Here is a 12651-nt window from a genome sequence, read left to right as displayed (position 1 = left end):
GTTGTCAGAGTTGTCGTTATAAGGAGAACTTATTTAGCAGTTTTCTGTGTTTATCCCCATACTTACAAAATGCCACAGAAAGTCTACAGTTTAGTTTGCGGCTCATCCTTGGTTGTGCGGAGACGCGAAATTTACTTGCAATATAACTATAGACAATATTGTATACATTATCTACAATTACTTTCAGTACATCCTGAATTAAACCATTACTGTGACTCGAAGTAAAGGTGCACCAGCCTCTTAAAATGGCATGTGGCTTTCTAGTCAACAGTGGCAAATATTTGCTATAGTTTGTATGTGACCACTTTGTTATCAAATGGCAATTTTTTGTGAACAAAGTTGACTTTTTGTTGTATTTATTAGGGTTATAACGTCCATAAGTGCCGCTTCCAGATCTACGGGGTTCAACTGCAGTCTCAAGTATCATGTAAAGAAGTTGTTATCTGTTTGCAATCTGAAAGTCAACCCCTGCCATGATCGAACATTAGGTCATGTACATGTACATGTGTATGTACATGTACATCACAGATATCTCTATTTTACTGGATGGATAGCTTCGAGCCTGTGACCTGGGGTCACTGCGCGTCACCACTTGTGATACATGTACATGTTCATGTTGTAAAGTGGGTGACGAGTTATTTCCCAGTAATTTCCTGTCCTTTTTACATGTGCACGTATATGTACATGTACATGTTCATACATGTTCATGTACTTGAGTTTACTAGCTACTAGGACTGGCAGGCAGGGCGTACTAGTAAAGCTGGAAAGTGTGGGCGTTGGCGGACTGATTGTGGGCTTATTCACCTGTAGACTTTTTCAGAGCTTTGCGCAGTAAGTTGTACTTAATTGTGTATGATTTCCATTCAGTTTTTGCCGTAAACGACTTGATATAAGACTAACTATGCGGAAGTGCGCGCAACCAGTGCGCACATGAACTGGGCGCCGCGCCCAGGTTCATTATGCATATCCTAGCCGCTATATGTCGTTACTGCGCGCAAGTACAGTACATTTAACTTACAGCAGGTACGGTTCGGTACGCGTATGGTACATGTAAGAAGTGTCCACGAACTCCATCCATATAGCCTTGTATCGGTAAAGTTGCTTTTGCGTGTTCCCATTCCACAGGTAGGTAAGGTACATGTAAATATCGTGAATATGACAGGAGCCCTTTGTTGCATGTATCAAGTGCTCCTCTAAGATGTTCTTGAGCTTTGTGCGTGTGTGTGTGTGAGTTTGTGTGTAGCGCAACTACATGTACATGTACATTACAAGCTGTCACCGCGAGAAGCTTCGAGCGACCCTGAGTGCTGAGGTGCAGCCTGTTGTGTGCCCGCGGGTCTCGCCCACCTCGGATTGACCATGGAGGAATGGACTGACCGAGCATGTTTACCAGTTGGTTTGAGTTCGTGACCGATTTGTGACATAATATCCGGCAAGGATTCCAAACACGCTTGGGAAGAGTTTTCCCCTTATTCCTCTGTGCATGTATGCGAACATCAGTGAGTTTTACTTTTTAGTCGTATGTTATTGGTAAGATTTCAATAAACGGAAATTACTGTTTTTCCCCTTGCTGTAGTTTAACATGTCCCAAAAAGTCAGTTTTAGCAGTGAAAATGTTGAAGTATTTAAAACACTTGGAATTATAGGTATAACCATCATTGAAAACATTTCTTCCGTCGTTTAAAATTTTTCGTAATGCTTTGCTGTGAGTGAAAGTATAAAGTTAAGTTAAAAGTTATTTTTCAGACTAGGTGTAGGCCTGGGTCGGTCTAGTCTTTTCCTCCACTTAGTTAAAAGTTTACAAAGGGTGCCCCAGATGTATCCTCCAGTCATGGCATTGGGCCTATGTGTATTTGACTGCATTTTGAGGGGCCGATACAGGCTTCCATTTGTGGTGGTCATTCACAAAATGCCACCTACATGCAGTGTTACCCCCACGACTGCGGGGTCTGACACGTCTGATGTCTGCTCCACTCCCCGAACATCAGACCCCATAGTTCTGGGGGTCAGCTACCCAGTACATGTAATATTATAACCCACCTTCTTGGTGTTCCCCCGATTTTTACGCAGAAAAGAAAGGAATACATACATGAACATGATTAATCATTGTTTGACAACAATATTTGTCTAATTTCTAAAGTTCCAACTTTCTGACATATTTAAAGAGCAACCCCAAAAAACACTCGCGTAGTACGTGTATGTTGCAGAGGTCCTGAGTCTGTGAGGTAATGCACAAAACTACATTTTATTTTCTGTGTGAATCAAAAATCGCTAAATGGTAAAGTTGAATAGGCCAGAATTTAATACCAGTATAAATCTGGAATATGTTTTAGTATTGAAATGCCATAAAATAGCCCAACACAATATATAATTGGATCAAAATTTATGTGTTGCCACTTAAACTTTATGTTTTTTGCCTTTACGGTATAACGTGCATGACCGTATTGTCACCAAGTCCATAATTTCGCCACCTATTGTCAAGTCTGATTGGTTTTCACAGTAACTAGCGAAATAAGGGAACTGGCCACTATACGGTCATGCATGTTGGAAAGAGCGTGTACAGGTATACATGAATCTGCATTACCTTACCAGAGCCTCTCCATATATCTGTCTCTGGCTGTTATTTCTCTCCCATGTTCACGTGACTTTACTGGGCCAAACTTCAAAGTTTTTTTACATATCTCAGTCCAATATCAAACAACAACTTGAGGGAAGCTATACATGTAGTTTTGCCAAGAGTTCCGTGCAGACTATGGAATTGCAACCACGACTTAAGCATCGATTTTCCAAAAATCCAGTTCTGCCACAATGTGATGTCCAAAAAAGATGTGTTTACTAATAATTAACTAGTTTATCATTGCATTATAAACCATACAGAGATATGAAACAGGTTCTTTGTACAGTATGTAAACGGTAACCCCTTCAAAACTGTTGGGAGCATGGTTCATATTTGATCATGGCAGTAGGTTGCTGGTACTCTGTAGGCTTACTTTGTTTAGACCCCTCTCTGAAATTCAATATCTTCATTGAAAATAATATTTAATGATTGTGTTAGTTGTACATGTAAGAATAGCAGTGTTTTCCTACCATGCCTACGGGAACATATATTAGCAAATCCAGCAGTTGCTGCCTGTGCCCCATATTTTGAACATTTGCACATTTTTTCCCCTTTATTTTGCCCACACTGTCTTCTTGTAAATGTACGTACATGTACTATACTAAGGAGAGAACCTTTTATGTAGATGAGGAAACGCATGTTCCGCCTGTATGTTTGGATTTTACTTATGGGTGTGTTCTCTTGTTCTGTTGTAATGCCGCTGTATCAGCAGGTCGCAGCATGCGTACATGGCTACAGTGTATATCCTGCATGTACATGAATGCAGTAGGCCTCTGATCAGAGGCACCGACTGTGTACAGTGTTTTGCCTGTCTGCCAATACATGCAAGTGAACTTTGGACTGATGGCATTGCTTAATACATTGTACATTTTTTTCTACCTCTAAGCTAATGGTTGTGCAGTACTTGTACGATTTACATTCAGAGGGATGATCTTTGATGTTTAAGTGCATGCATTTTTTTTTAGAGAGGCCCGTTTACATGCAGTTGTACTGTATGTGTACTTTGTTTAACTTAGTCTGTTAGGAAGTCCCAAATTAGTACTGTAGACAAAAGTGTGGATGCATTCATGCACAAATGCGCAAATTCAGCATACATGTATATGCTGAAATCCAAGCATTGCATGGAAAGTTTTGCCAATACTGATCAGGAAATACTGGGACATGCTGTATGCATGTAGTCACAGTTTACAGATTATCTTTACATGTAACTATGCTGACACATTGTAGACCTACATCATCATGTACACGATCTGCACATGTGCAATAAGCTTTGAACACATCATGGAAAGGACCAAACACTGAAGTATTTGTTTCAGGTTTGTTGCACTGCAGCGACTGAATTATGTTATGTAATATTTCTTGAGTAAACCAAGAGGGTAATTTCATATGTAATCATTTCCTGTTTAATGTGAATGGTTTGGAGCATTGTTGTACGTACATGTACATGTAAACATCTGTTTTAAAAACCTGGTTTCACGACTGATATGTCGTGACAGGTACTTTCCTGTACCTGTTATTGGAAACTAACAGAAGGCATGGTTGTGTTATTGGGAGGTGGAGAAGGAAGGTACATGTATATTTTTAGACTAAAGCCAAGGAAAGAAACTAGCATTAGAAAATTATATACAGGTCTGCAGTAGGAATAGGTGGCTGCAGCTGTGCTTGCAACTTTAATATTTTATTGTACCAGTCACAACTGAAGGACCACAGCATTGCATGATTGGTTTCTCTCTGCTAAAACCCTTACACTGACTTACCCAGAGAGCCCCAGGTTATGACTGCCTGTTTATGCCTTTGACAATACCTTTGTTATGGGAATTCTGTTACTGTTGAGTTCATACCAGTGGTATGTCTGTTGCTCATATGGATTGACCTTGCATGGTAGAGCGAAGTTTATTTGGGCAGAATTGTGTGTTGTTTTTAACTGGTACTCTTTCAAATTTGTTGTTTAGCACTTGTCTCGTCATGGTGGTTTTACTATTTGTTTCACTGTGCATTATTTACCTCAGTAACAACAACAGTAAACAGCTCTCAAGATGCCTGGTGGTTTAGTCAAAGCCAAGAAGTATGACTGGAAGGATTCTAACCTGGCTCTTTTTGGTTCAGACACGGAGAAGCAAGTCAAAAAAGCCTCGGCTGAGACCGAGCCGGCCTGGAGGGGGGCTGGCCAGAAAGTTGGGCTTCAGGTACATTTCAGTAATCTATAACATTTTGCAACATTTTTCAACATAAAGTAGCCAACCCATGCACTTTCAGAATATTTCCAGGGTGTAAAAAACTGCTATCTTCCCCAAAATTTAGTTTGATAAATGTTAGACCCTTTTAAACCAACTGTAGTTTGTTTCTGTGGCTTTGTTCACCAAAGTTACTTTGCTGGTTCTTCAAAACACATAAAGCGTTTCATTTTTTTTAATTCCTGCTTTCAGATTTGGCGTATTGTAAAATTCAAGGTCCAGTCTTGGCCCAAAGAAGACTATGGAAAGTTCTTCAGTGGTGACTCTTACATCATTCTCAATACCTATGTAAGTTACTTTCTTCTTTAGGCTGAAAAAATTCTTGTATATTTTGACATTGATTTCAGAATTTAAATATTTACAGTAGTTTGCCCTTCTTCAGTTTTATTTTTAAATACTGTTCTGCTTTGTGAGACATATAGGCGAACTGACCTGCTCAAGGTTAACAGACATTCAGACTCAGATTTGTCTGACAGAATTCCATTCGTGGTGATTTCAACGTATAATAAACTTTGGTAATATACATGTAGTTTATGTTGGATTTTTACAGAAAGAGCAAGATAGTGAAGAGCTTCTTTACGATGTTCACTTCTGGATTGGTCAGTACTCCACACAGGTAAAGTGTATCTATCGAATCATAGACGTATAAGGAACTGAAGTGAACTGCTTGCTGACTACCATCATCTAAAGTACAAATCACAAAATATGGAGGGCCTGACGTTTCGATTCTACAGAATCTTTCTCAAAGGCAAAGGCCTTCCATGTTTGTCCATGAGAAAGATATGTGTACATTTGGTTACTGGAGAATAATTAGACTAAAGATTGGCCTGTTCGTATTGAACAATGAAGGATAGTGCTGTTAATAGGCAAACTCACTTCTCACTAACTTACTTTGTGTCTTGTTACATTCTAAAATCTACAATGCTTGTCCTCAGGATGAATATGGTACCGCAGCTTACAAGACTGTTGAGCTTGACACTCTGCTTGATGATAAGCCAATTCAGCATCGCGAGGTCATGAGTCATGAATCTAACCTGTTCAAGAGTTATTTTGCCACCTTGAGGTGAGACTAGCACTTTTTGCTGTATAGGGCTTGCAGTACATAAACATGCATGTATTTTGGCCTATGGGAAATGACTGCAACCACTATATACATGAGAAATGATGGGTTTTTATACATGAAGGGTTTGGTCAAAACATACTCTTGCTTCTGGTCCCCTAACCGACCCTAATTTTTGGGTGCAACACCCTAACATTTTTAGTAGCAAGTCATAAAAACAAATTATAAATTAAAAAGTAAAAACTCCTATTACCTTTCTGTCTTCAAAAAAAGAATTTATTTTATTTTCACAAGTTCCTTGTGCACTTCTCTCTCTCGGTGATGAAAACGTGTGTAATAATTTTCAGTACATTGAAGCAATGCTGTACTGGTTCCCACCGCACTTCCCCATTGCCAAAGAAGGAATAATGGAATGTAGAAACCAGTCTATATATCCCATCCAAAATATCATCTTTAAACTACACCAGACATGCTCGCAACTGTACAGCTACATGTTGAACTGAGCAGTGATGTGCATTTACCTAGAAGATGTTGGCAATAAAAATTCCAAAATTTGATCTCTTGTCTGTGAAAGAATTTCTGTCTTCGTGAAATGATTTTGAGGTTGTACCACCTGTATTTTGAAGTGAGTTATTTTACCACAAAAGTTCCTTCACATGAGGCAAACCATGCAGTGTACAGGCATTATCGGCCAGTTTCTCATTGTGACAACTGTTGTGTGTAGTGCTGTGCTTGATCTGAATTCTGCATTGTATTTATGATTATCAACTGTAAATATTGTATTCCTAAAGGCAATTTTATCATTTTTTAGTGACAACATTTTATAGCTTTTGTCAAGCAAATGGAAATGGTCCAGGCCAAAATTTGCATATGATTGAATACCTTTTTAATCAGCACAATGAAAACGACCGAAATTTCCAACCTGTTTTTGAGAGACGCGTAAATAGCAACGGAACTAGTTTCTTTTTTTAGCCCTAAGTAACTATCCATGTTGGATTTTTGGGTTTCTTTTAAAATGATAAACAAACCGTTTGCTTTGCTGACAGTCTGATGGAAGGAGGTGCAGAAAGTGGTTTCCGTCATGTCAAGCCCACCGAGTATGAACCACGCCTTTTCCACTTCCATGGGACAAAGAAAAGCGTGCAGATGCGTGAAGTATGTCATTCCCTTTTTGTAGCAAATAGATGAAATCATTTTGTTTCTTATGACAAATCTTCTGCCCGTCTGTGCTCTTTAAATAAAGCAAGAACCAAACCGAGTTCCTTTTTGTCAAGAATGTACAGGTACATGTAACAAGACAAACTATCACAAGAAATGACATGTGAATTACACAGTGTGAGTCAGCCTCTTGTCATAGTTTCATGTCAGTTGACAAGCTGCTTCTGTGATTTGTATGAAAGGCCGTCCTTTCAATCCCAACAGCTGGTTCTTCTGCTTGTGGTATGATTTGAAGTACGGCATGGGATTGATTGAGATATTACCGTTATATTCATATGGGGCATATCATTGACAATTAAGGTATTTTATGAGTTTAACTCTATTTTTTCCAGGTTCCCCTGTCCAGGAAGTCTCTTGATTCAACTGATGTCTTTATCCTGGATTTGGGATTGGAATTGTACCAGTGGAATGGTGCCACTTGCAACAAGGACGAAAAGTTCAAGGTAAGAGTGGTTCAGACATTGGTATTATCTCCATCTTTTTTCTTTCTGGTTGTACGGTATGCGGCTGTGGGTTCTTCTTTAGCTGCAGTTTTCTTTTTGGCTTTGGTTTCCCCTCCAGATAGACATACATGTAGCTTCTCCTCTTGCCCTGGCTTTGTCTCCAGCTGTTGCTTCCTCTCTGGCTGTGGCTTTCTTTCTGACTGCTGCTGTATGCTTCAGTCCCATGAATTGTCTCCTTGAGTTAGATCAGATCAGTCCATTACTGTACATGTATGTCAACATCCAGTTTGTGCTGATTTTGGTTCACATGGAAGTGTCCCAACCCCAATTTCATATTACATGTACAGCACTGCTCTGTGATGAATGACCACTGTAAACCAGGTATTACTAGAATGATTATATCATGCTAAATGTGATGCCTTAGAGGAGGGAAATGCTTCTTTTTGAAATTTTTTTTTTCTGTCATTAGTGTTTAGGGTTGACTACATGTACATATAGTCAAGGAATGTTTTGTGAACTTGAAACTTACAGACTTTGTAAAATAAACTACATCAAATGTTTAAGACAGAGTTATAATGTACTCCATCCTAATTGTTAAGCTGTGGTGTCAACTGATTGTGGTATACAGGCAGTCCAGTACCTTCAGCAAGTCAAGTCTGAGCGTGGTGGCAAGCCAACAGTTGAATCACTGGATGAAAGAGACATCCCTTCCAGTCACAAGTTTTATGAAAAGTTGCCTGATCAGGAAGTGGAGAAGGAGGAAGAAGACGACACAGATTTTCAGCCATCCATCTTTCGGTAACAAATCATGCTCTTGGAAAATAGTTGAAATTTTAGTGTTCTTAAATTATAGAGAATGGACATTTTGCAGAATGCTTCTGAAACTGATCTGTTGAGTATCCTGGTGGCTCCAGTGTTGTACTAATATCTAGTTTTGTACTCGTACTCGAATGTCCAAGTACTTGTACTTGAACCGGCAGCACTTTTGACTACAATACTGCCTCTTGTCTCAGTGAAGATAGACATGCATGCCTTGTCATCTAATTGGAGATCATTGCTTGGCAAAATACCTCTTGTAGATATACATAGCCAATTGAAAACACTAGCAATGACAACAGTGACTGAGCAGTCCATGTAATCCGCAGATGGGCCAAGCTTGTTGACATAAAGGTCTGAATTCTTTATCAAAACATTTACACATGTTCCTGGCTTATTTCTTTTCTCGGCACAACATTCGTGTCTCCATCTAAGGGTGTCTGATGAGACAGGGTCCATGGAGATGACCCTTGTGTCTGAGGGTAAGCTTGGCCGAAGCTACCTTGAGTCTAAGGTAGGTTAAAAATTGTGTTTGATGTCTTGAAGAATTACAGCAACAGAACCCTAAATAATCATAACCATGACAAAAGGTAACATTGTTTATGTGTGCATGCCCACAATGTTGGCTTGTCCCTAAGGCTTTCTGCAGATTTTTTTATGCTTTATTGCTGTATTTGTCCATTTCATTTACTAAGGATGTGTTTCTGGTGGATTCTGGGAAGGAACTCTACGTTTGGGTGGGTAATGGGGCTAGCCCAGATGAGCAGAAGAATGGATTGACCTATGCTCATGTAAGTCACAGCCTGTATAGCATGCCTTTTATTGATGTTTGGAAACCATATTTAATAAATTTATCTTGAATAAATAATTGAATTCATCACTCAAAGTAGAAGTCTGCCCCGCATTTTGATGTTTTACCTGGATTATCTTATGAATGTTGATTCCTGTTGGTGAAAGTATTTCCTTTGGGATTACATTATACAAGATGTACAAGAAGTAGCCCTGTGAATTCATGTTGGGGTCCTAAGACTTCAGTCTGGGGTTACAAAACCTTGACTTCTATGATGTATTTCCAAACCTCTACTAGGAATGAACTTTATAAAAAATGTTTTACACTACTTTCCTTCTGATGGCAGAGCTACTTGATGAAAACCAAACATCCTCTCATTCCTGTCACTGTGTACAAGGAGGGCAAGGAAAGTGCTGAATTCAATAGCCTCATGAAGTAAGATGGTAGAGCATAATATTGTGATCTGAAAGATATGATGAACTGAAGCCAACAACCACCATTTTTTATAGGTGTTAATTAGTTAAGTGCTGTAAAATTCTTGCATGTGTATTACTGTATGAGATGCATTGATGGTTATTGGAAAGAACTTTTAATGTTGCAAGCAGCATTAATTAATCATTGTTTTCCTTTTTCATAAAAGGGGACATCGTTTTTTCTTTTGCTTTTCTTGAACCTGCAGAAGTGTCTCAATATTAAGACATTTCATAGCTCTATTCAAAGTCGTTAATCCTTAAGTATTGTTCCTATTATTTGAAATCCCATTTTGCATGTATTGTTGCACATGTAATTAGTCCCAGGTCAATTGGAAATAATGGGACATAATGCAGTACTTTTGGAAGGGTTGAGATAGTAGCCAGGGTAGGCACACTTCATATGTGCTTTATTTTTTAAACGTTTGTTTTTGCTTTATGACAAAATGTATACATAGAACAGTCCCAAATCCTCCAATTTCAATATGATTTTACATACACCCTGAAAGTTATGGGTAATATAACAAAACTTTTTAAGGAGCAAAGTCCGTGAATCCCTCTTTCTTAAATTCTCGTCTTTCCTTTGTTTTTCCACTCCGTTTGTGGCCAAGTTCTGGCTATAGTACACTAATTCGTCTGGTCACTGCAATTTTACTAAAGCAAGAGTTGACTGTATTTAAGTCCCAAATACATCCGCGTGATTCTGTCAATTTGTTGGCAAGGATATACATGTTTTTGCTCAAACCTCTACCCAGAATGAATTTCTTCCCCAGTTGTGTCTGTAGAACAAGCTTTGCCGTCACGGTCTTTCAGTAGTAATTTCACATACTGTTTTACAGTGGTTTTCATTTCATCTGATTATTTAACATTCCACTGTTCCTTGCTTTTATTGAAATTTTCACACTCAAAATGAAAATAGATTGTACATGCTACATGTATACACAAATCGAGGACCGAAGCAATTCCTTAAATATGCAGAAGAAAAAAAAAGGAAAGTTGAATTATCTTTGTAAAACACTCCACATTGGTCATATTTTAAAGCTTAAACTTTGTTCGTAGGGATATTACAGACTCACATGTATGTGGGTCTTGGTTGACTGTTGTTGATAATCTACATTGGTGATAGTCAGTTGATATTGTGTTTACTAGATTTAAAAATCAACATTCCTCAAAGGGACCTGGTTATAATATTGTTCATGTCATCTAATCAAGGTTTGTCAAGTGCCTGTTACCTGAATTTCTGCTTCAAATTTATGCAGTTTGTGTAATAAGATATTGTGATTGGCATTTTTAAGATGATGAAATGCATTTGCTTCTAGTGAAAGTATGTCTTTGACCCTATGTTCCCAATGATTGAAAACATCAGACAATATTCGCAGTTGACATAATTGTTACAAACATTTATTTTTTATAGTGATGCGTATTTTATTCCCTTTGATCAAAGAAAATGAACATCAAGTCTTTATTGAGCTTATATACATGTATTGTTATGTGTATGGGAATAAGAAATTAAGTCTAGAGACCTTCCGCGTAGAAGACAGAAATCAGATATATATTTTTTTCTAATGAGGAATTTCTAGTTTTTTGAATGAACAATAAATTAAACAAATTTAAGTAGTTACAGCAGCTGTTGCTTGCTAAGTCCGTGCTTTGCTTGAGCTGTTTATTTCATTTCAAATTAACTTTTTGTCAAGCTGAAATGACAATAATTCTCTTGCCAAATATCAGTTTAGATGATTTTAGTCCATTCCAGAATATTAATTTTTGAGAAATAGTAACAAACCACAAGAAGTATCTAAACTTGAGAGGATAATATCGATAGTTTACGTTCACGTACTTATAGTTTTTTGTGATAATAGTAATTAGAGATTCTTTTATCTCGGTGAGAGAATCGGATTGAAACCTTCAGTAGGCCTACACTTCCCCTGTGGTTGACTGGAGGATCCTTCTTAAATGGTCAGTTTTTATCTCGACGTTATTTCGTCTTCGCTTGGTATTTAATGTTATGACCAGATGAATATAAACAGTCTTGACGAAAACCGCAGGGGAATTATGAACGGATGCAGTGTTGACAAAAATGTCAGGAATCCTCAGAGTGCAGAGGGCGCTAGACTCGTTTATTGTAAAATAAGAGATTGTTAGGGTGCTTAACGTTTTCCTTCGTCTATTAGAAACGGTTTTGCCTTGTCCAACTCCAAGGCGGAATCGGCGTTTTAATTTTGTCGAAGGGAGATCGGGCCTTACAAACGAAACCCACGCCGGCAAACAGACCTCCGTTTACTCAGCGCAATGCGTTACGTGTATGTACATGCACTGTACGTTTTCGTGTACGTGTCACGCGTTGCCAGTTGAGTAGAAAAACCTGGAAAGGCTACGTATCACCGTGATCAGATATATTTTTGTCAATATTATGAGTAAAAAAAACTTGTTTAGTCAAACATCTGGCTTAAATGTATTTTGAATTTATTTTTCATTCAGTTTTGGACGGGGGGGGTAAGGATATTTTTTTATGGTCTTATATTAACAGCGTATTTTGAGCCAATCACACCACAGAGGAAGGACACTCAAAGCAGGCTTTTCATGATTCATTTTTGTTGGCCAATAATGCGCGAGCGGGTCATCGTGAACGACGGGTGCTCGCGCTTACTAGGCCAGATTTGTCCAACGCCTTGGTCAAGGATCAAAATCATATACAGTTAGGCTACGGTGAGTGAAGGTCGATCTTCGCCTCTAGAAATGACTTTTACGAATATAATAATCTATCATAATAAAGGGGCAATTAAGGGACTGGCGGAGTTTTGTTCAAAGCATTGCGCTGCATCCCAGGCTAAATTATTCACGCAAATTAGAACCCAAAACTCGGGCGTTTTCGCGTGTTCATCCAATCTTGTTATTAATTTGCCTCAATTATGATAATGTTAGAATGCATCCCGTAATCCTCCGACCATGTTCGGACCAAAGCTCGGACTGACTTCGTTTCTCTAAATAGCATTCCTATCTTTC

At 38.5% G+C, this 12651-nt stretch overlaps 1 protein-coding gene across 1 annotated transcript; it reads left to right on the top strand.

Annotated features, from left to right (window-relative positions):
• The first annotated feature begins 984 nt into the window (after positions 1-984).
• Positions 985-11274, top strand: LOC110980406 (gelsolin-like protein 2). Its single transcript, XM_022237045.2, has 11 exons — positions 985-1125; positions 4627-4803; positions 5044-5139; positions 5402-5467; positions 5787-5914; positions 6958-7066; positions 7462-7572; positions 8201-8370; positions 8824-8902; positions 9084-9179; positions 9525-11274. The coding sequence occupies exons 2-11, from the start codon at positions 4654-4656 to the stop codon at positions 9615-9617; spliced, it is 1098 nt and encodes a 365-aa protein (XP_022092737.1). The 5' UTR covers positions 985-1125; positions 4627-4653; the 3' UTR covers positions 9618-11274.
• The last annotated feature ends 1377 nt before the right edge of the window (positions 11275-12651 follow it).

The sequence above is a fragment of the Acanthaster planci genome, linkage group LG19 (assembly GCF_054643075.1).
Source record: "Acanthaster planci isolate LZ-2023a linkage group LG19, COTS_SCS, whole genome shotgun sequence".
Lineage (NCBI taxonomy): Eukaryota > Metazoa > Echinodermata > Asteroidea > Valvatida > Acanthasteridae > Acanthaster > Acanthaster planci.
This window is presented reverse-complemented; position numbering and strand designations above follow the sequence as displayed.